The following is a 25,426-nucleotide window of genomic DNA, read 5'->3' as shown; positions in this document are numbered from 1 at the left end:
TATTGCTTCTGTTAAAGACATTAAAGTGTTCACACATGTAAAGAACAGGCCGTGTTAGAAACCTCTAACATGTATAAACATACAAAAATGAGGATTGCGTGGGTAGCGGAGACATGAGGGAGGTCAGCGACAAGCATTCGGCAGTGCAACTTTCTCACAGGCTAAATGAACACAATACCTTCTTATTGTAATAAAAACGATCAGTTCACAACATTCTCATTACAATATTATTTTTTTTAAAAACTTTCAAAGCTAACATCACGTACACCCACATACATGCAAGCAGGCTGCTGCAATAAGCCATTTAGCGCAGGTTCTTGAAGCCGAAATCGTGTGGGCCCACATTCAAGTAAGTTCAGTACTCAGCAAGTGAACTTTCTAACACTTGAGCTAAGTTTCACATTACAAGTAGGCTACTATACGTCTTGCCTATTTAACGGCACAGTTATTCAAGGCCAGCGTGAGAAATAACGATCATTCAGACTCTCTACTCAAGTGAATATGTTACCCTCTGACCCATGCTTTTACTGCCTCTGATTAAGTTAGGCGGTAATAGAAGAGCCCCACCAGGACACTTACACTAGCTGTAATGCTATAGGCTATGTATGACTGCCAGTTTTATTCAAGGAGCTTTCCATGAGATCTAATTACGCTTCTACCACACTGGATTTTTTGCTTGAGGTAGAGATGTGTAATCACATAGCAAGCAGCTTAGATTAGAGTTTGATGTCTCCTTTGTGTGGGTGATCGCCCTCAGATATCTTGACTCCAGTCAAAACAAAATATCTAAACTTCTGTCTTTCATTGGTATGCCCAAAGTGTTCGACGCAAAACTATTCAGATTGTCTATATGACAAAACTGCATAAACATGTTGGCCAAGTCTTTGTTCTCTCTGCTTAAAGGAACAGTTCCCTCCAAAATGAAAATTCTGTCTACATTTATTTACTCTTACATTGTTCCAAACCTGGATGAGACTGGAGATTTCGAAAAGGAAGCAAAAGCACCATAAACGTTATTATAAAAGTGGACCATATGACTTCTGAAAGCAACATTTAAATCCTTTGTCACTGATAATCTTCACTTCGAGTGAGCTGTTAACCACTGGAACCAAATCACTGAATCAGTTCTGTTTGGTTTTCAGGTTCAGTTCGGTTTTTAAAAAACATTCAGTTTCAGTTCATTGTAACTGCATGGAAATTTCTCTTCAAAATTTCTCGTTCAGTGTTCTCTGATAGAAAGGTTACATAAGTTTAAATAAATTACAGAATTTTCATTTCTGGAAGAAATATCCTTAAAATCCGTTTATGAGTCTACGATCTTCCAAACATAAACTGTTCCCACTTCTCTGTCTTTAGTCCTAACAACATCATTATTTATTCTTGAGGTACTAAAAACAAGCAGGTTAGCGTAATGTTGCAAACATCTCCAGGCTTTATATTGCAAAACATCCCTTTTTGTTTCTTTTCTTGGATCCCATGTCCAGGTATCATCGAGTACCATTGTCAGGTGGAAGCAGCCATTAGCGGCATTAGCGCACATACCCTTTGCAGTTTGTTCTGTAAATCATCCATGCGACGACAAAGCCCCGACGCTGCTCACCAAATAATAGGACACAGACAATATGAATACTGGAGCTGGCCAGGTGCACTGAGCTTTCCTATCTCCCCTCGGAGCTAATGGACCGATATGGGAGAATGGAAATTGATTCGAGCTAGTCAGTAAATTAAGAATTCATCGCTTTCATTTTGTGTGCGTGTATTGTGGGGATGTATTGTTTATTGGAATTCGAATTTCGTAGGTAATTGGGGATGTAGAAAATGTAAACAAGAATAAATGCTGGTTTGCTTTTATTAATGCCAATGAAACACACTGTTGTCTTTCGGTGCTGTGCCTATCAAGACAATAGGCAGAGAAATGACAATTGTGTGATAGAGGTAATTAGACTACAGCAGACGTTTTCAATCTTGAAGCTGTGGGAGGATTTATATACATTTTTTAGTATTATTTTAATATATAATCCCTTCCTGTGAGCTTTTTGTTTTTCTATGCATTTTTTGATAAACAAAATAGTAAAATGTGTTGCATAATTATGCCTAATAGATCTGAAAGTGTATTGATTAATTCTGTAAGAAACAAGCACAAATTCTGAGAGCTAAAAAATGGGTCAGGCTAGGCTGTGCTGAGTGAAACGTGCTCAGATGTGAATTTCAAGGATTGGGTTTCAACATTTTAAAGCAACATGCAAATGTATGGGTGTAATTCAAAGTCTTGTGTGTTACATCATGTCCTTGGTACTACAAGACTTCTACATTATAGAAACTGTTCAGAAAGTTTTTTGACATTGAATATAAGCATCAAAATTCAGAATTCTCTATGTAAAAAACTGAAAAGAGCTGAAAAAAAGCCATATATAGTTTTTCCATAATTATGGAATAATTTGGTACAGAATAATGTGCCAAGTATTGGCTGCAGCAGGTAATCTTTCATTGCCTGAAAATAGTCAAGAAAAGTAAAGCCTTACAGAACATTCCAGCACCACACACCCACAGACCCAGGTCTCTAAAGCCAAACATTTAAGGCTAGAGGTGAGAAGGGTTATCAAAACTCCTCAAATGGATTCCACGTTTTTTCCCAGGTTTTCTAATCTTTCCATATGGGTGGTTTAAAGGGATGTCCATGTGTCTGCGTGTGCATCGGTGGAAAGAGATTGTAGTAATCCATGGGTGTAATCTGAGGTACAAGTGGCCGTGAGGGAGTTTATGAGGACAGTCCACAGAATGCTAAGGCCAGACTGGAGTCTGAATGACCGATAACACAAACTTAAGCTTGTAGAACCCCAGAGGAGCCCAGGCATGGATAACACACCTCAAAGTACCGCAGAGGTGGGTGCTTTTTTGTGCTGGTTTCTATAAAAACTCTACATGAGAACATATCCTCTTCAACATTTGGAGTATCTGCGGCCATACCATCCTAGAATCTTCCAATATAGTCTTCTTACACTGTTCTCTTAAATACTCAATTCTGATTGGTCAATAATGGCATTAAATATTGCAATATAATGACTCAAAAAACTCTATATTCCACCACTCTCACTTTCTCTTTTCATACCAACATAATTAGTATAGCTAACTGGCACCATACTGCAAATCAAAACAGTTAGCTACCGACTACAGTTAACAAAATAGCTTTGTAGATATTCAATTTTACACAATTGTGCATTAAAACTTTTCATATATTACTATCTTTTGAATTTCATGGATTGGGTTTCAACATTTTAAAACAACATATAATGTATGGGTGTAATTCAAAGTCAGAAAACAGAAGTTTAGTGTTACATCATGTCCTTGGTACTACAAGACTTCTTCTACATTATGGAAACTGTTCAGAAATGCATAAAAGATATTGGACACAGAATATAAAAATCGAAATTCAGAATTCTCTATGTAAAGAACTGAAAAGAGAGCTGAAAAGAAGCCATATATAGTCTTTTCATAATTATTTTGGTACAAAATAATCTCTTTTTTTCATACTAACATCTATCTATCTATCTATCTATCTATCTAGGTTTATAACCTTCAAACTTAAAAAAAAAAAAAAATTTCCATGTTTTTCCAACAATTTCATATAGTTTGTCTTAAACTTTGATATTCTAAGCTAGAAATTACAGCTACTCTATATGAATTTCTTTTTATTTTTCATTCAAATTCATTTCAAATTTAGAAACTGAATTGGAATTTAAAAGAAGTTATTCGTTCAATTCTGAGTGCCGCCAAACTCGGGGTCGTACATTATGCCTTACACAGCCACATGTAACCTTGCAGTGAACCCTATAGATATGATACAAAAGATCCCGCAAATCTCATTTCTCATCTCATGCTGGAGAAACTTAAGGAGAGGCTTTGTAGAAGCATTAGATGGATGAGAGATATTGATACCCTGTGCCAATCTACCTCCGAGCCCTTTCCTCATCAACCCTTGACTCAGAGAGGGTGCACAAGTCCTCTTCTTACCTTAGAAGGGCTCTCAGCAGCAGACGCAGAAGAGCTGTCTGAAAGAAGCCTCTTGAAAATGTTCACCTGTGATACTGCTTTTTAACCTCTTAGGTTTCTCTGCGGTTCAAGAGATGTGGCGAGGAAAGCTCTGTGTTTCAGAAGAGCAAAGCCTGAGTAAAAGCTTCTGTGAGGAGACTTGAGAGAGGCTTGTTCTTTTATGTCTCAAAGGGACACAGTGAAACTTGAGTTGTGGCACTGTCTGTTCTGAAAGACACAGCTTGCCAAGATCTTGAGTCTTTTCATTCATGGCTGAGTATCATATCTGTTTTACTAATAACTGAACAGCATCTGTCAAAATATTCCATATGATCGTAAGAAAAGCTATGGAGATATCAAAGCCGTTACCAAAGACGTTAGGGTCTTGTGTGTTTAATCAAAATAAACCCGACTAATCTTCCATGCTGTTTATAACAAGTAAGCTTTGAGCTGTAACTGTTACCGACCCTGACAAGAACTTGAGGGAAGGGTCCTCTGGAGTTTTCAGGCACGTTGATTGGTGGAATGACCCAGTCTCGCTTCTGTCGCCGCAGCCCATTGGACGAGCCTCGCTGGTGTTGTCGTGGAAACGTAATGAGCCTGGGATTTTGATAGTGGTTGTGGGGGGATCCGCCATAAATACCATCCCCAGCAATCTGTGGAGAACAGATACGTACACTTCATATGAAGCAGATCTTCAAATTCACACACATAGAAGGTACATTAAAAAGAAACTTCAAAGAAGCTGATGCTATGAATAAGATCATGATGATTCAACGGTTTTCTTGCACAGCAAAGAGATGGAGACATGGAGACAAAAGAAGATATTCTGAAGAAAATGTTTGAATTGTTTTTGTCAGTACTATGAACTATGAAAATCTGTGAGGTTCAAAACAACACTGAAACTCATTGATTTTTATTGTATGAAACAGACCAAAAAAAAAAAAAAAATCAAAAATCAAAATATCTTTGGTGAATAAAGTCCTACAGATTTGGAATGATTCTCAGATGATTCTTATTAGAATCATAACAATAACAAAACAAACAAACAAACAAAAAAAATGCAAGAACTGATCTACAATCAAATGTCAGAAACTTCTACTTGAACTCAATTGATCAATTTGTCAATACAATCTTTAATATCTCCAACAAAATTACTGATGGATATTTTAATGAAGCTTCATTATTATTATTATTATTATTATTATTTCAGATGTTTATTTGTATATATGTGATATACCTGATTATATATCAGATATAATCTGATATACAATGTGTTTGGGTCAGCATTATTTTAAAGGGGTCATATAATGCAATGTTTACAAGGTCTCTGATGTCCCTAGAGTGTGTATGTGAAGTTTTAGCTCAAAATACCCCACAGATAATTTTTTATAGCGTGTTAAATTTGTCACTTTTTGAGGGTGAGCAAAAATGCTCCGTTTGTTTGTGTGTCCCTTTAAACGCAAATGAGCTGCTGCTCTCAAGTAGAGGGCGGAGTTTCAAGAGCTTGTGTTAGCAGTGCAAATTACCTCACGCAGACTCACTGAAAATGTCAGAAACTGTTCAGCCTTTTATGTTCAAACCGAAGTCGGACAATGATGGAGAGACTCAAGAAGAAGTGACAACATGTAGAATGCAACAGGACATTTCTGAACAGTTAGTGGATAGATTTATGTAGCTGATGTGGAGTTAACTATCTTAAAGTCATTGATTAGCATATTCTGTCATGATAATCAATAAATCGCTCATGTGGGAACTGTTGTAAGAAGCCTACAGAGCCAGAGAATATATGCTGCATGAAGATAGAACAGGTATAGTTACAGGTAATTACGCTTATAACTTGTGTTGTCATCTTGCTTTTTTGACATGCTATTGCATTTGTGTTACATACTGTATTGCAATAACACGGCCTCACCCCTTTGTTGCGTGTTCTCGAGGGCAGGGTTTATGTAGATTTTAGGGTTAGTGATGTCACCAACCCGGGAAGAAGCTCGTTGTAGTCCCTACCAGCCATTTGTTGTAGTCCTTAAACAGAAAATATCTCCCTTTGCATTGATCTTTAAGCGCCATAACTTTGCAGATGTTATTCATGCGCAAACAGCAACATTACACGCTAATTAAAGTTAAAAAAGTGAAATCATAATCAACCACCCCTTTAATATATATTATTAGTATTATTTAGAATTGGTTTTCATTTTAGTTTAATTTTAGTTTTATTGTTTTATGTTCTTGACAATTTTGTTTTTTAATATTTCTCTTTAGCTTTTGCAAAGCTTTAGTTTTAGTAATTTTTGTACTCCAATTTAAACTTAAACATTAAACATTTCTAATATTTATATTTTGCTTTATTTTATCTTTATTTTAATTAACGAACACCTTTTTTTAAAAATAGTTTTAATTTACAATAACAACGCTGGTTTGGGTGGGTTTATTAATCTTCTTAAATATAAATATTTGAATACTTAGTATTCTAAATTAAACCTTCTTGTCAACTAAAAGTCAAATTTTAGTCCAAGTAAAACTGACTAATGAAATGGCATGGCAAAATATCAGCACTGTTTGAAAGGAAGGGGAAACATACTGAGAAAATGTTCAATCACAACTGAGAACTCTTATAAGTTTCCAGAGTTGTAAAGACTGTACAACAGAAGGTTTGAAAAGACAAACACACCTTTAATAGGAGTACATACCTGTCCAATTACTACTAATCACTTATTATTTGTGAGGTAATGGTACGAAACAGTCGTGGAACGGTATGTGCACACCTGAGCCCCGAGTCAGGATCGTAAACATAGCTGTGGGGTTTCTGCTAAAACGACCAATCAAAATGACAAATCACGTCAAGGCCTCTGTAAACCAGCCCTTATAACACAGCAATACCACAGTGACGCATACCATGACATTTCCTCATGGGTGCCCAATGAAAAAGATTGATGAAATACCACATCAATAATTTAGACAAGAAAAACTAGAGCTGCCGCTGACCCTTACTTGATTCATCCAAAGGCCAAGGAAAGGGCTGAAGCAACCAATCAAACAGCCACCGTTTTTCACAGCAGCTGACTGTGTGTGGGGAAGGAGACTGTCCTGCGGTTCATTTAATGTCTTTAGCGCTCATCTCTGAATTGTCAGCTTTTCGTACAATCCTGTGTTGCTGTTTCTTCCCCTGACACCTCGACGTCTGTGGCACTGCATTTTCGAGCAGAGGCACTTTCGCAAAATCCCAGTCTTCTCTCTCTCTCTCTCTCTCTCTGTCTCGGTCTGTCTCGCGTCCCCCGGCGGGGGCTGCCAACTCAAGCATGCGTAGGCAGGTCAGCCTATCAATGTCTCACAAACACGGTTTGTCGGCAGAAGAGCTCGAACAGATGTGAGGCAAATCTGAGCAAACATATTGTATTTTTTCCCTCTTTTGTTTTAATTTTTCACAGCTTGATGGCTCTGGCTGCAGGGGCTCGGAAAATGGAGGGATTGTGTCGTGGCAGGGAGGGAGCCGTGAACGAGTGAGGAGGGCAGCTGTGAGGCACTGATAAAATCACTTCCGCCTCAGCTCTGCTCATCCACGAAGCTCACAGGTACCTGCTGCAGCACGAGAAAGAAGCTGCAACGAGACCTTTCGGGAGGCGGCAGGTGGAATTACTGTGCATAAGAGGGTGAAATAGAGAAAGAAGAGGTTGGAGAATGAAAAAAAAGATCGAGGGGAAATCAAGTTGAGCAGTGAAGGCTAAATAATCCTCCCAGACAAAAGGCAAATCATAAAAAGGCATTCAAAACTCCTGCATCCTCATCGCCAGTTCAGCATTCAGCACGTGCCGACGCCTAGGGATGCAATGGGTGATGCTGAAAACGCGGATAGAATCATGGAATTCGGTTATAATACAGTATATAATAAGAATAATAACAACATTTGTAAAACTTAAAGGAATATCACACAATTTTTCTTCTGTATTTCATTTTATACAACAGTTTTTTTTCTTTCTGGTTCTCGAATCTGATTGGTTGAGAGGCGTGCAATATTCTCCCGGTATCAGCACTGGTACCGTTTCACTGTTTATATCACTCCGCTTGTGGCGAATGTCATAGCGGTTGAACAAATCCACCATATTTTTTATAAATACTACTGGTATTATGTAACGAAATGTAGTTTAAAGAGTTTTTTAGGTGAGAATGTAGTTATTTAGACCTCAAATATATGACTCATATATAAACATAGCGCCTATTTTACTTTTTGTTTTGACGCTTTCGCAGATGCAAGCTCCAGGCCATCAGCGGCCGTTCAGTGCTCATGTACCTGCAGAGAACAGCTTCATCTCGGCCAGTCATTTGGGTATTTGCCGCTGGTTCTTATGTAGATAGTGGTTAAAAAATATAATTTATTTGGGGTATATTAAACGGGCAATCCTTGGTCTTATAAATCTATTACTTGTTCCAGAGCAAAACGATTTGGGTTAAGGGGAAAATTAAATTTCATAACTTTATATTTAGGTTATATTTAACTTAAATCCGGTACTGGAGCGCTATTGAAACTGAATTGTTTGCTTGTGTTTATGTCTTTTATAATGGCTATTGTTGTTCATTTAAATATTGTTTAATAAATATTATTTTATATAAATAATATGACTTATTTAGTATTGAGAAAGGGTCCTTCAACAGTATCAGTGAAAGTTACATTATTACGCCATTAGAGGGCAGCAAAGACTCTCTTTATGAGTGAGTCAGAACAAGGAATTTGTTTTAGCGGTGTCAGAACTGACAAAGACAAAGATGTCGTGTTCCTCTGCGGACGTTCAAACTGATAATTACCATCATAATCCGAATCACAGCCGTGTTGATATACTTTCTTTGCCAAAAAATAAAAGGAATTGTTACATTTTCATTTAATTGCATTTTAAAAGATTTGTTATACCTTCATTTGATTACCACTGTTTTTGATTTAAAAATGTTTTTATTAAATTATAAATCCAGATAAAAAAAAATACAGGCAACAGAGAACTCCTGAAAACATAAAACATTTCGGGCCCTATCATATACCCAGCGCAATACCAGGTGCGACGCAAGTGTTTTTTTGCTAGTTTCAACCTGACGCGGTTATCATTTTCATGTCCAGCGCCCATGTTGTTTAAATAGCAAATGCACTCTTGGCCATCTGTTTGCCCATGGGCGTGCTGGTCTGAAAACGAGGTGTGTTCAGGTGCATTGTTGGCGTGTTGCTATTTTGAGGCAACTGAAAACGACTGCACCATTGACCAAGAAAAACCTGGTATAAAGTCAATGGCGCAGTATTTTTTTTTATTATTTAAAGGGCGCATTAGTAATATGCGCCTATAGGCGGGTGCATAACGCGCGTACACTCTGCTTGTTACACACACAGGGACACATTGTTAGCTAACTGTGAGATTTGTATATGTACATTGCTGAAATACATTACTTGGACACAGTCGCCTTTGATAGATCGAAATGTAGACACAGGAATTTTCTGTAAAGCTGCTTTGAAAAGATATGTATTGTGAAAAGCGCTATACAAATAAATGTGAATTTAATTGAATTAAACATGCTTTAAAATTTAATTAAACCATTAAAACAGAATGCGAATTTCATAGGGCCCTAGACGGCACATGTCCAGTCAGCAACGTGACCTTCGGGAGGATGCATTCAGAGACACGGTGACCAGCCGAATGTGTTCGAACATAGACAAAAGCCTTATCTCCCGCCTCACAGATCTGTTCATTAACGCAGGGTATTCATCTTCTCGATCTGTCTCTCACTCTATCTCTATCTTTTTTTTGCCTGCTGACAAACAGGACATTGGGAGCTGTGATAAAGACCTTGATTTATCAATCAGCTCTCACTGGCACCACAGAAGCATTCCTCCGAATGTGTAGCCAACAGCACGGGAAGATCCAGGCTGGTTTGATGCACCATAGCATGGCGGCGCCAATGAAAGGCACAGACTTACAACAGCATGCCTAATGAAAAGGCTTATTCCTCTGGTAGGGCAACAAGCACTGCACCCATTACAACAGACAGTGAGGAAAGAATAAACTAGAACAAGCATGTTGTGTTGTGGGACGGCACACGGCAGATGTAGGGAATGTGCTGCTACGTATACGTGCATGCATGTGTGTGTGTGTGTGTGGGCACATTTGGGAGTCAGCGTGTGTGAAATGGCTGCCTGGATTGCCCTGAGCTCCCGTAGCTCCAGAAGAACCAGCCCTGCCAGCTGGCTCCCCATCCCTCCCTGCTGAGAAGAAACCCGTTTGGGCATCAGTCAGCCTGCAGCTCTGCAGCAGACATCTGGAGGTTATTGTTCTATAGGGCCGCATTGCACTGCTTGCAACCCTGTCTGGAGTTTTCCATTACACACCAGTATGCCACACGCCACTCATTTGCTACTTTCGTAATCATTCTTCGCACAAGACCTCCCCGTTGAGAGAAACCGGAAATGTACCTGGATTTTCACTGAAGTTCCATTATTAAAAAGATGAGAACAAATAGTGGGATTATAATTAGTACTGCAAAAGCGCTCCACTAATCGTGTCAAATGAGTCAGCGTTATTTTAAAATTATTTATGTTATATTATAATTTTTAGTAATATTTTCAATGTTTTTATTTTTACATTTTCAGTTTTAATTTTAATTTATATTTAGTAATTTTATGTGCTTTTGTTAATTTTATTTTTTAAATATTTCTATTTAGCTTTAATTTATTTTATTTCAGTTTTATTTTTAGTAATTTATGTACTTTAACTTATTTTATTTCAGTTAGTTGCCAAGGCGACATTTCTAATTTTTATGTAGTTTTCCAGTTCCAAGTCCCCCTGTGGTGAAAATTAAGTTTTTAATGTTGTTTATATGTCTATGTGGTGTTTTTAATATGCTTTAAGACAAACCATATACAAATTCATAAGTCAACACCATTGCTGAGTATTTCCTGTTTAAAACTGCAGTGATCTAAAGACGGTTTCAAAAAATGCGGTTTGAAATCGCTGGTGTTTCTGACATCACAAACTACCTTGTAACCAATCATGTCAACGTGCCGGCGGGCTTTAGCATATCATTAACCATGACCGCTCTGAAAAAGGGGAGCCTCAAGAGAAAATATACCAATATATTTTAAATCTACCTGGAAAAATCAAGTAGATCTAGCAATATAGCAGGTGTATGATGTAAATATTAATTACCACCATGTGTCTGAAGTTGTAAAAAACAATACCATTGTGCAGCGTTTACCTCAGTAAGTTGACCGAGTGGATATTCTGAGCTCGTGCGAGTGAGCGGAAGTATCTAATTAGCATATTCATATTAAATGAAGCAAGGGTGTAGGGTTACATTCAGACTATTTTAAGGCATGAATAATTTTTTTTTTTTTTCACAGGAAAAAATGTTTAAATATGTCACTTTGGTGATCAAAGATAAATTTTAAGAGATACATTTTTTGTATCTCTTAAAACAGTTACCAAATAGTTAGTAAGTTAGTACTAATTAATCAGTTGTTTTTAGTGAACACAAAATCCAGTGCGACCAGTGTAAACTTATTCCCAAACAAATGAATCTTAGGAGCCTGTTCAGTGAATTAAAAGCATACAAAACAATCAACTCCAATTTCTGAACACGAGTCTTATGGGTAGGGTTTTTTTTTTTTTTTTTTTTTTTGTGAATCAAAAACATACATTGTGACCACAGAACTCCAATTCCTAAACAAGTTAAATTTATGAGACTGTTCTTTTCAGTGGACCATAAACATTGTAGATGTGTGAAGTCTTATGAAGCATTTGTTTTTTTTTGTTTTTTAATTAAAGCAACGCTATCTCATGACCAATTCATAATTTGTACGAATTTGCACAACCGCACTCGTACGAATTCATACAATTTGTCTTAACCCCAGTGATGGGTAGGTTTAGGGGATGGGTTAGAGGTAGGTCATTCGTACAAATTCATATGAATTTGGTGACTAAAATGCGTACGATTTAGCAAAAAACTTACGAATTCGAACGAGTGAGGTCGTATGAATTCATACCAATTAGCCACCTCGTAAAATATGTACGAATTGCCATGAGATCGGGCTGAATTAAAAAACATACAACATGATCAGTGAACTCCAATTCCTGAACTTATGAGCTAGTTCTTTGTAGTGAATCAAAAACACAAATTGTGGCCTGTGAACTCCAATTCTTGAATAGTCAGTTCTTTTCTAGTGAATACAAAATCCAGCCGATACCTAAAAAAAAAAAAAAAAAAGAATCTCATGAGCCTGTTTTTTCAGTGAAACAAAAACATACAGTGCTATCAGTGTAATCTGATGACTCTTTTTAGCCAGTGGGTTTAGTGAATCAAAAATACAGTAGTCAACATTTGAAGTGGATCAAAAAAGTTCAAAGTTGTCCTAAGAACTAAGCTGTCCTAAAAAGAAGGTTTTAGGACAACTTTGATGAAAGGTTTTGATCCACTTCAAATGTTGACTACTGCCAGATTCCTGCACAAATTACTCTTTTGTTTTTATATGAAATGACTCATACACTGCATTTAGTGTAGTAGCAAACACATACAGTTTAACTTACTGTGTTATGTTGTACTTAAAGCTTGTAAGACTTAAAATCAGTTTAGTTTCTGACTGGTTGTTCATATGAATTTATATAGTTTAGAGGAAAACTACTGTCTGCTGAACATAATTCCTAGCACACATAAATTCCAAACTCCAGCTTCGGGCAGATGAGGTTCATATCTAGCTAAATGCCAGCCAAAGAACAGTGCTGGGTATTTTTAGACCTGAACCATCCAAAAGCATAGAAACTTTACTTAATAAAACATGTTGTGGGACAAAGCTACGGCACTGTTGTGCTGAACTCTAAAGCACTCGCTGGAACTTGTCAGCTCAGAAGGAGATACAACAGAATAGACTAGAATGAAAGCTGCATGTGGATCAAACCAATAAAAGTCATGCAATCTGGGCAAATGCTATGCAAGTTGATAATCAACTACATGCAACAATTTATGCTCAGCAGAGGCACAAAGAATCGCACTGAGGGCTATCTTTGTTGATACACACTTGATGAAATCTAGCGTCCATATCAGTGTCTTTCAAATCATCAACAATCATCAACAGTAACAAAAGATTTACTTACTAAGTAATTGAGACATCCTAATTACTTTTAATGCAAACGAGTCATGGCGGTGGGTGTGTGTGCATTTATATGTAATGTGTGTTCTTTTAAGATGGTGCTGATCTTAAGCACTTATTTCTATGCTAATTTCTCTAAGCTCTACCTCTAAATATATCTATTTCAAGTCAAGAGGCCAAAATAAATTAAATACATGCATGGAAAAGTAAAAACTAAATGTATACTGTCTTATGGGAGATCAAACTTTCTGTCAGCACAAATAATGTAATGTAACATGCCCATAACCCCTTACTGAAAAGATAATATGATTGTATGAGATGGTAATATCATGGTACTTTTATTATATGCTATAATTATCATAATCAAATACCATGGAAATTACATAGCACTGCCAGCTAATCTATAAAAAAGCATTATCATGGTGTGATATAAAATAAAATAATAATAATTATAATTATCTAAAATTATTGTTATTGGAAATAATGAATTACATTAATAATTAAACATGATAATTATCATTTTGAATTTTTAATATATTTAATTACAACAACAACAACAATTATTAATATTATTATTAAGATATAAATAATAAAATTAAATATAAATAATAAAATATACATACTGTATATACAACAACAACAATACTACTACTACTACTACTACTACTAATAATAATAATGATAATAACAACAATAATAATAATTGTAATTTAATAATTATTATGGTATTATTATTATTATTATTATTATGGTATTTGTAAGCAATATCAACCCCTGCAACCTCTTCAGCTGTGACTTATTCATGATACAGCACTAGCCTCGAGTACCTTATTGCTTTTATAAAGCAGTTACCACACAATAAAAATATTAAAGCCAAAAATATATATCAGTGCAACTTCATGAAGTAAACTTTCACTAAAAGCCTTCCTTCTGCCAGAAAAAATAGTCCCTGACCGTGAACAGCAACAGAAGTTACATTATTACGCCATTAGATGGCGGCAAAGACTGTCTTTATGAGTGTGTCAGTCAGTAGCGAAGACTTTTACATTGAAAAGACTGAATTGTTGTGAACACAGAACAAGACGCAACTGACAAATGCTTTGACTAGCGCTGTCAGTCACGGGAAAACCCCTTAACTGTTAAAAGGACAAGATAATACATCGGACATTTAAACAATTTTTTGGGGACTGGGACTGACATGGGACTGACCTGAAGGAAAATGCTAAATCTGAATGCAGGTAATAAACTCGCTCACTCGATCTTTTTCTCACCATACTCTTCTACATAATACAGTAAGCTTCAATGAACAATATCAATTGAAAACAGTTTATGTTACTAAGAGTGGTTGCTAAGGGTGTTGTCTGACACAGAACCGTTGGGTGAAGCGGTCATAGCCGTGTTTTATCATGAATAAAACAAAGCTAGTGACCAATCAAAATCAAGGACAGGAACTAACTGTTTTATAAATATTTATAATTAACTATTATATAATAACTATTATTTTTTTTTAGAAATAATTTATTATATTATATTATATATAATTATTTAGAGTAATATTTAAAAATAAGTAAAAAAATTTTATTTTTTATTATGCTTGGTGTAAAAAACAAACTGTAGTGAACTGGGCACAGGCTAATTTGGCTAGCACCCTCTTACATGCCTTTCAGCAAATCAGTTAAAGAGTACTGGGCAAACCTTATGATACCTAATTAATATTCATTAGCCAAACTGATAAGCTTTGTAATAATGTCCCTTTACTTTGTCAGATTGTTCCTATGCCCTGCTTTTTGGCACTTTAGTGAGTGATTCAAGGAGAATTAGTTTGTGGAAATCACATCTGTCATGACTTAGAGACAACACATAAGAAATTCTGACACGTAAATAGATGCAAAATGTCTTAAATTCTGAGAGCTAAATGACTTAATAATTTTTTTCATTAATTATTTATAGTCTTCAACTAGGTCAGAGAGTTGCAAAGAGTCACATCTCCCAGAACACCCATGTATCTTCTTGCTCTGTGTATGTGTGCGAGCACATGTGCGTTTGTCCTTCAGTAACCTGCCGTAACCGGCAAGGAGACATTTCTCTAAATGGTCATGCAGAAGGAGAGGACATGTGCGGGGTTAGGGACACGGGGATAGGGCTCACCAGACCAGACTCCTGGATCCCTAGAGGACCTGCATTCCCGCCTCTCTGCTTGGCATTTCTAGGTCACTTTGGATGCAGAAACAGTCCGATGCCAGTGGGAAAGACATCTATATAAAGCCGGTACACCTCATCTGCTCTACACCAGAGCACAGGACATGAGCATGACAGCCACATGTATTAAAAGTTTAATGATACTTGCCAAGCAGGACACATCGTGGCAGTAGTGTGTGTGTGCATATTGGACGAAAACGACTTGGATGAATTATTACTCCTTTCATCTTTTGTATAAAAATTACATTTGAGCATTCACTTTCATAATCAGATCATGACTTTTGGTATGTTGCCAAGGGCTTGTGCAAACCCTGTAAAAGCACTCCACACATGACAACAGAGTCTGTGCATACATGCACGAGAGGGAGAAACGAAATGTAATCAATTTAAAAACTGTAACTAGTTTTCAAATTCTGATGATTGCTTAAACGTAATAACATCTTGCTCTGTTATTGAATCTCGTTCTTGCTCTTGCTATAAAGGCAAATTATTACACTGAGACGGCACACCACCTCCTCCGAACCCCCCTAAAACCATGAACTCAATCAATGTACATTATTCCATGCACTCCATTACTGAGCTGCTAGACTCACACATGGCTTTTCACAACCGAAAAAAAAAAAAAAAAAAAAACTAAAATTAAGAATTTTTTTTGAAAGAAGTCTCTGTTATGCTAACCGTGCATTTCTTAGATAAAAAAAAAAAAAAATCAGTAAAAACAGAAATATTCTAAAATATTATTACAATTTAAAATAACTGTTTTCTATTTTAATATATTTTAAAATGTAATTTATACATGTGATGGCAAAGCTGAATTTTTACTTATCTCAAACTTTTGATTGGTAGTATATATAAATAATATTGTATACAAGTAAAAATTAAGTGAGGATGCATTAAATTGACCGAAATTGACAGTAAAGACATTTATAATATTAAAAAATTCTATTTTAAATAAATGCTGTTCTTTTGAATTTTCTACTCATTAAAGAATTCTGAAATGAATCACATTTCTACAAAAATATAAAAAAATAAATAAATAAAATTCAGCTTTGACATAACAGGAATACATTACATTTTAATATATATTCAACTAAAAAAAATAAATTGTAATAATATTTTACAATATTAATGTTTTTAGAGTATTTAAAAAAATGCAGCCTTGGTGAGCATAAGAGACTTCATTAATAAACATTAAAAAATCTTGCCAACTCCAAACTTTTGAATGGTAGTGTACCTTATAAATAATACAATTTATAATATAAATAATAAATATATATAAATATAAAATATAAAGATACCATTTATAATGTATAAAGTTTGACAAAAGTCTGTTAAGTGGTTCAGGCAAAATTAATTGCAGAAAACAGACAACTGGCACAGACAATTGATATTCAGAAATAATATTTGATATAAATAATTTGTCCTTGCCTGGTTAATAGGAGGAGATAGTGGGTGTCCGGCAGGGGCCAGTTTAACAGTGGTCTCCCAGATATACTTGCCCGCGCTGTCTCTGGCTGTCACCATGAACTGAATCGGTTCGGTTAGATTCGTCACATCTTGCTTTGCGTAAAGAGAGCCATCCGGCCGAACGCTGAACTTTGGGTCACTGCTCTCAAAAGAAACCTCCTCCATTTGCTGACAGGTTTCGAACGCCACTGCAGGGAAAGAGAGAAAGAGAGGGTAGAGGGTAAGAAAAACATAAAATAACAATAAAACTATCATTGCTGACAGACGCAAAAACTGTTCAAAGCGATCTTATTTTCAGCCAACATGTTTCATTGCTTTTGCCCACACATTTGTCATCGTCTATCTCCCCTACTATGCTAGGCTGCTTATTAAATGAAACATCATGGCTATATACAATAAAAACATACTGTACAGTTAAGGTGAGCAGGGCATTATTGATTCAATACTTCATTCAGCCACATATAATAGCAATAAATAAATAAAATGAATTATATATGTAATAAATGATGGGTTATAGCTAAATCTAATAATATAAGCAATGTACTGGGTAATATATAATAGGAACACAGGTCTAATGCATATACAAAAAAAAATTTACATAGAAAAAAAAAATTGAGCTTCTCTTAGTAACAGACTCCTCAGACAGCTGAAATGTTAAAATTCAGTTTCTCTTAAAATGTAAAAAGGTAGCAAACAGAATGAGTGAGTCATATGCTTTCTCTCGCTTTGGTTGTTTGGAAATGGTTCCGGTCAACAACAGCAGATGGTCCATTCAGTTACACCTGAGGGAAAGTTCCACAGCTTCAGCTCTACTTAAAGTGAGTGAGCGAGAGAAAGAGAGAGAGAGAGAGCGAGAGAGAGAGAGAGAGCGAGAGAGAGCGAGAGAGAGAGAGAGAGAGCCATGTGCCACGTCTAGATTAATCACAGTTTAAATATTAGAGCTCTCTTTCACATACACCAGAAATTTAGTCCTCTCAACTTTAGTAGACCATCTATACTCTAAGCATATGGGAGACCAGGGCTACTATTTTTACTCCAGTAAATATTTTTCAGGTCAGCAGGCGGTGAAGCCACCGGAAGTGTTCGAGCGGCCATCTTACTATCGCAGTGGGGAACTGTTAGGGCCGTCTAACCTATTATGAAAATAATATTTACAAACTTTTAAATAATAGTTTAAAAAGCAAAAACTTAGCTAGTTCTAATGTTATTTTAGGAATTTATAATTTGACAATAAACATCTAAATCTTTTTGAGGAAATTAACCCTTCAAATCTGCCTATTCAGTTTAAATTGTGTTGTGTTGACATCCGTTTTCTCCATATCAGGATGTTTCCACATAACGCTTTCAGCTCTGTGATTGACTTGCTATGAGCCAAGCCATAGCAAGTCACTGAAAGACGGATTTCAGTTGACAGGAAAATTGACCAATCATATTGTCCCTTTTAATGGGTGGGGCTTGTTATCAGTAGGTTTATGACGCGTTCCGCCCACTTTGGGGAACTCGATCGGAAAAAAAGAAAAAAAAAAAAACAGCTAGTGCTATTCGCTATGGAAACTGCAAGCAACATTAATGATGAGGATATTGTTGAGATATTAAGAATTTTAAATATTAAATATTAAGCATGAACATATATCTGGGATTATTAGCAGAAATTTATTTGAATGTACATTAAATATTACAATACATAAAATTCCATATTACTAAACTGCACTATATTATATTAAAAAGGTTTACCATGCATCATCTTGCTTGGAGTGACAGTATAAATGCTTGGAAATAAAGTGTCATGTCTATAAATCCATATGCAGTCAGTGTCATTTCTCTGAATAAGTTTCCTGATGTCTTTTTGTTGACCAACATCCACTTCAGACTCTTGGAGATCTTTGAAACTATTAAAAATAAACAGGTAAGCTCAAATTCTATGGCTTTTTATACAAGCATGTCAGTTTGCATATGAATTAAGCGTTATTTGTATATATTGTTTAGGGGTAGGGTTATAGAATATACAGTTTGTACGGTATAAAAATCATTATGTCAATGGAAAGTCCCCATAAAACATGAAAACACAACATTGCTTGATCTGTTGAAGGCATGGTCTTGTTGAAGTGAGAGGCCTGTTTGAAGTTGAAACCCTTGTCAGGTGGCTTTTAGTCATCCCAGTCTCAACAGCTGAGGCTGAAAGAAATTTCAGTGCTCTTAGGAGACTGAAAACATGGCTCAGAACAACAATGGCACAAGTGAGACTCAACAGTATACAAACTGGACAATACTGATGTGAAACAAATATGCCAACAGTTAATTTCTGTTAATGACAGACGCAGACATGTTTGGCTTCTTCAGATAGTAAGGAACATACGGTGACTCAGTAGTGCACAACACAAAAAAAGCAAACATAAGTTCACAACACAGCGAAATAAAGTCACAACACAACGGAAACAAGCCACGACACAACAAAATAAAGCCACAACACAAGGAAATCGAGCCACAATACAACGAAATCAAGCCACAACACAACAGAAATGCTCCCGACAACTAGGGGGCTCACAGAGCCCGGTAAAGTTAGATTTCCTTGCCACTGTTCTATAGAGTTGACATTCTTACAAAAATATCAATACCATGATTAGTTTTAAGTATGTAAACATTGTATATTAACATGAAATATTAATTCAAAATCACCTACGTGTACAATACCTTCATATTTATACCTGTGAATGATTTGACGTGCTACCACGGTGCATGATGAAGGGAACGTCTGCCAATTCCACCAAGTGGTTAAAACAAATAATTTGTATTCATTACAATGACTTTGGAATTTGAACATGTCTGTTTTTAAATGTTAAAACAAAGCTTGTTAGTTGCTGTTGGTAAGACTGACTTACTACAGATGACATTTTGTCAATCCCTCGCTTCATGTACTTACAATAAACAATTATTTTCAGGAAAAAATAACTGTAATTCACCATTTTTTATTTTTTTTGTTCCAAAGGTTGTAGTTGTGACCAGACTGACAGGTGAAATTGTGCCAAAACCAATAAAATTGTGCCTTTTATGTACAGTACACAATTTGTTTTTATAATTTTATTTATTTTTTTACTGTAATTCACTTAAAGGTTTTTTTTTCACGTTCCAAATCTTGTAGTAGTTTCCTATTGGTCAAAATGTCACCTGTAGTAAGTCAGTCTTACCAATAGAAACCTACTACAAGCTTTGGAATTTGAACATGTCTGTTTTTAAATGTTAAAAGTAATTTTAATGAATACAAATTATACGTTTTAACCACTTGGTGGAATTGGCAGACGTTCCCTTTATCATGTGCTGTGGTAGAGCGTCAAATCATTCACAGGTATAAAAAAAAAAAAAAAAAAAAAATAATGAAGCCATTGTGCACGTAGGTGATTTTGAATTAATATTTCATGTCAATATACAATGGTTACATACTATTAAAACTAATCGTGGTAATGAAATCACTGCTGACTCTATAGAACATTGGCAAAGAAAACTAACTTTAGCGAGCTCTGAGAGCCCCCTAGTGGTCGGGAGCATTTCTGTTGTGTTGTGGCTCGATTTTGTTGTGTTGTGGCTTTATTCTGTTGCATTGTGGCTCGATTTCGTTCTGTTGTGACCTGTTTCCATTGTGTTGTGGCTTGATTCCGTTGTGTTGTGAACTTATGTTTGCTTTTTAAATTTTGTTGTGTTGTGCACTACTGGGCCACCATAGGAACAAAACAGTAGACACAAATGACATTAAATGGCCTCCTTGTTTTTATTTGTTACCTGTAACATTACAGAATTCATTAATTAACATATTAAGGTCAGTATAGACTAAAAACCTTAATACTTTTTCATATTCATTTCCTGAATTCTCAGCTTCTGTGGATGTCCCCACCAATTTCAAAATCAAACATACGACTTGTATTCGCTACTGTAATGAAGATGGACGTAACTTTTAATAAGCAGGGGAAAGTCCTGACTTTAAACAAATAACCATTTAAATGTTTTGTAAGAATGTACAGGGAGACTTCAGATATAAAAACGCTGACTCATTAGGTAATGTTTTCTCATTAAAATCAGATGATTTCCTATTAATTCAATAGAATGTGAGGGAATACCAATATAGATCAGTGGTAAAGACATATATTAAAGATTCTTGTTTATAAAAAGCTATTGAGCATTTCCACTGTTAATGCTCAGGAAAAAATAGGATACAGTTCAGTGAACACACATTGACAATAATGGAGCATGTTGTCACACTATATGGGTAAGTTGTCACAATTCAACCACATTTACATTTATGCACTTGGCAGATGCTATTATCTATAAGTGACTTACATTGCATTTATGGTATTTTATTAAGTGAGAATCGAACCTATGACCTTGGCGTTGTTAGTGCAATGCACTACTGTTTGAGCTACAAGAATAAAGTAGCCTATTATATGCATTTCAGCAATACTTAAAGGCTTAGTTCACCCAAAAATGAAAATTCTGTAAAAATAAAGTGACGAGAATATTTTTGGTGCGCCAAAAAAAAAACAAAATAACGACTTATTTAGTGATGGCCGATTTCAAAACACTGCTTCAGGAAGATTCGGAGCGTAATGAATCAGCGTGTCGAATCCGCAGTTCGGAGCGCCAAAGTCACGTGATTTCAGCAGTTTGGCGGTTTGACACGCGATCCGAATCGGATTTCAACAAAAATATCTCAATTTGCGTTCCGAAGATTAACGAAGGTCTTACGGGTCTGGAACGGCATGAGTGTGAGTAATGACAGAATTTTCATTTTTGGGTGAACTAACCCTTTAAACAGTAAAACAATGATAAAAAACATAAAACAAAAACTGTAAAATAAACTATGCACAAAAAGAAAGAATAAATAAATAAAGCAGTTGTTTTGTCCAACTAATATTGCATATATTCAAAATCATTTAAAATTATAAGTAACATTCAAAACACGTGTGACCCAACAGCTATAGCATACACTAAATTTGATTTAGGACAGAATTCTCAAAAACAATTTCAGTTTAAGAGCTAGGTGTTTGAAACCAACATATAAAACCACTAGAGAAAGTGCAGAATTTTACAGCCACAGAGATACAGCCCTTGTGACAACTAGCCCCAGTCTGCCCTATGCATTAAAGACACTTACTTACATACTGTTCAGAACCATAGTCTTCACAGACTACCAGAGGGTCAAAGCATTCCAAATAGATTTGAGTGCTGCTTCTCTCATCTCTTTCATCCCTCAGGATCGAAAAGAAAGAAAGATGGAACTAAAATCACTTCCTACTGATTTTATCTCTCTTCCACAATCCTGCTGATAACAAGACAAATTGATTTCATAAATCACTGCGGGACCAAGTCACTTGTTAAGAGTGCTAGGCGAAAATGTTTAAAGAAGAAGAAAAAAAAATCCGGCATGAAATATCTTGCACGACAAGCTTTTTATCAAGCCATCTATCCAATTTACCACATGGTTTCCTGCCAGAAGATGCACCAAAACAACAGGCTAATAAAGCGTAGAATCCATTTCACCAATTGCGCCATGGCTCGCTCGATGCTCCAGAGTTTTGTCTGGTGAATAATTGCAAATGGGAGGGGAAGAGGCCCATATGCAGTTTTCAGAATGAGCACTAAACCACTGACACATGAAAAGCGCGCTGCTCAAAACAGAAAAACAAAGGGAATCATATTTGGAGAATCATAACATTTTACTCTGTTAGTTCTCCCGAAGATGTCTAGAAAATTTAAATCAAGAATCAGAGTGATTTTGCTATTTGGCAAATGTCACAAATGGCCTGAATATACTAATTGCATCCTGTTGTTGATGGAAAAATTGTTAATTTATTTTTTCCCCTTCCTTACTAAGCATCAACAAAAACATCTGCTAGCAGGGACAGATTAAAAAAAAACACACTCATAAAAAAAGAGAGATGGATGTTTCTGTGAAGCAACAACGGCAGTAAATGTTTTTGTAAATTAGGCTAATTTGCTTTAATGGAATGAGCTAATTATTGTCATTGAAGGCTTTTTATCACTTCACAACTGACTTACAGTGTAAACCTGTGGATCAAGGGGCAGAGGCTAAACTTTGGGTGTTTGCATAAGAAAAACATTGGATTCACAAGAGTTGGCCAACATGATATTGTTGTGTTATGGGATGGGATGTTGGCATGGGAACACAAGAATGGTCAGCCTCAAAATGCCTAACCAAAACCAAATCACAAGAATGCCTAACCAAAATCCTCTTACTGTCTCTGTATTGGTCTCTCTCTTGTTTTCATATTGACAAACAGGTTTGTACAGAAATCCACCCACTAGCCTCAGCCTCATTCCATTTACTGATCCTCTCATGCATATTGACCGACCGGCTAACATAATACAGATATGATAACTAGATCACACATATGTTTATGCTGGTTTTTTTAATGTGTATGTTGACAGCATTCAGATACGGATCACATTTTGGCTACGTTCACACTGCGTGCCTTAATGCTCAATTCTGATTTTTGCTCAGATCTGATTTTTTTTTTTTTTTTTTTGTATAGCTGTTCACATTTTTGTTTTAAATGTGGCAAATATCAGATTTCCAGTGTGAACACATCAGGATTCTAAACTGACCTGTATGCGTAAAACAACGATACAAACGGGGTTGCCAGGTTTTGTTTTGTTTTTTACCACAAAATCCACTCAACTGCTTCTCAAAACTAGTCCAAAACTAGCCCAATCATGTTCCGTGGGGTATCCTGGTAAAAATCGCGTTTCGGGGGTTAAATATCGCGTTAGTGTGGTCGTTTCAACCCACAGAGTTGCAAAACAACTTGCGGCAACAGTGAAAAAGTAACCCAATTCTGCGGGAAAATCGCAGGCTTGGCAACACACACAGCGTACTGTCATACAGAAGTAAACACGGAGGGCATTAAAGTAAGCGATTACGCGTTTATTTATAGTGTAATCTGCCACGAAAGCCAGCAATGTTATGCGCAGGCAATATGAAAAATAAAGAGAGCAGAATTTGGAAACTATTATGATACGAACCCTCATGTTTTGCTTCCAGATGTGTATTATAGAGCTGTCTCTGTAATACTTATGAGTTCTGACACATCACTGTCCTTCCCTCACTACCTTTTGCAACTGTCTTTATAACGTTTGGTATGTAAAATCTTTGAAGTGACTCCAGTCCCATGAGTGCAGAATCGTGACGAATGTTGATCTCGAGTGATGTAAAAATCTCATAAATTCTGATACGACTGTTCAGACTGCGGTCGCATTACAAAACATCTGACCTGTATCAGATTTAGTACCACATATGGAAGTGGCACAAATCAGAATTGAAAAGATCAGATTCCATGTGGTTTGTACTGTCATGGGGAAAACAGATATGTTCACATGTGGGGAAAAAAAAAAAAAAAAAAATTACAGATTTGGGCCACATTTACCTGCAGTATGAACGTAGCCTTTAATGGCAAGTATAAACAGGACCTAGTAGTAAGTAAACTATCCATCAAGTCAATTCCACTTTGTTGTAGTACCAGTCTGTGAAATGATCTGTACCTACTTCCTTTTGGATAAACTAGAAAGAAAAAAAAAAAAAAAAAATTCTCCAACAAGATGTAAATATTAAAGTAGTGCTGGGCGGTATACCGGTTCACATGGTATACCGGTTTCAATTTCGAGACCGATATGTATTTTTCAAAAACCGCCAAACAGGTGTCTTGACATTTCATCCTACCCGTCAGATTGTCCTACCCGGGCTTACTGCACGTGCGCACATCAATATTACATCATTTTTGTCATGATAAATAACACAAAATTACTGTATTTGCATTATTGTAAGGGTGGGTTTAGTGTTGGGGTAGGTGTAGACATTAATAAAGCACAATTTGATAAGTAGCATTTTTCGCTATTGATTTATATTTGTTCTAACGATTGTTCTACATCATATTGTGCTACCACTACTGTACTTACATTATTATAAGGGTAGGTTTAGGGTTGGGGTAGGTGTAGATGTTAATAAAGCCATAAACCACCTTAATATCACGCTGGAAGCACAATCTGATAGGTAGCATTTTTCGCTGTCAGATTTTACTACCCACTGTTTCAATGGGAGGTAGCAAAATCTGACAGGGTAGCACAAATTGTCAGAACACCGGCGCGTAGCTGAAACAGCTGCTGTATCTATTCAAAGGCAATGAAGCTCTATGTAGAGCATATAGAGAGCGGACTTCTATTAACTGCATACCCTTCTTCACTAATGGAAACAACTTTATAACACAACAATAAATAACTCACAAAACTAACTCTCTTTAAAACTGCACATACCATGTAGAGCCACATGATTTCTGCGATGCAGAAAACACGGATGAAATCACGGAATCCAGTCACAAATAGAACTTACTGTATAAAGCGAAACGTCACAGAATTTTTGGATGAATAAATCAAAAGTCGGGCTGTACAATGAATCAGATATCGATACGGACTAGTGTCTGTGAATATTAAAGCTAAAAAAGACTAGCATTGAAATCTGAAGTCTGTATGAATGAGCGCCGCATTTTCGTCTATTACTACACATACTGAAGCACGCGTGACGCTCGCGATGATTTCAGTGTCTTCTGTCTCACT

The 25,426-nt window shown here is 36.2% G+C and overlaps 1 protein-coding gene across 5 annotated transcripts in view; it reads right to left on the bottom strand.

Moving 5' to 3' along the window:
* The window catches only part of cdh4 (cadherin 4, type 1, R-cadherin (retinal)), a 261,968-nt gene that overhangs the window by 72,981 nt on the left and 163,561 nt on the right, over window positions 1-25,426 (bottom strand). The window contains exons 1-3 of one of the 5 annotated variants that reach the window (XM_051911721.1): window positions 19,516-19,563; window positions 16,772-16,998; window positions 4,497-4,685 (exon numbers count right to left, since the gene is read on the bottom strand). In XM_051911721.1, the coding sequence (XP_051767681.1) occupies window positions 4,497-4,685; window positions 16,772-16,975 (393 nt within the window). In that variant the 5' untranslated portion in view covers window positions 16,976-16,998; window positions 19,516-19,563. Of the gene's footprint in view, window positions 1-4,496; window positions 4,686-7,020; window positions 7,273-16,771; window positions 16,999-19,490; window positions 19,564-25,426 lie in introns of those variants that run through there. The other 4 variants (XM_051911723.1, XM_051911722.1, XM_051911720.1 and 1 more) reach the window with 4 other exon arrangements.

The sequence above is a fragment of the Ctenopharyngodon idella genome, chromosome 11 (assembly GCF_019924925.1).
Source record: "Ctenopharyngodon idella isolate HZGC_01 chromosome 11, HZGC01, whole genome shotgun sequence".
NCBI classification, from domain to species: domain Eukaryota; kingdom Metazoa; phylum Chordata; class Actinopteri; order Cypriniformes; family Xenocyprididae; genus Ctenopharyngodon; species Ctenopharyngodon idella.
This window is presented reverse-complemented; position numbering and strand designations above follow the sequence as displayed.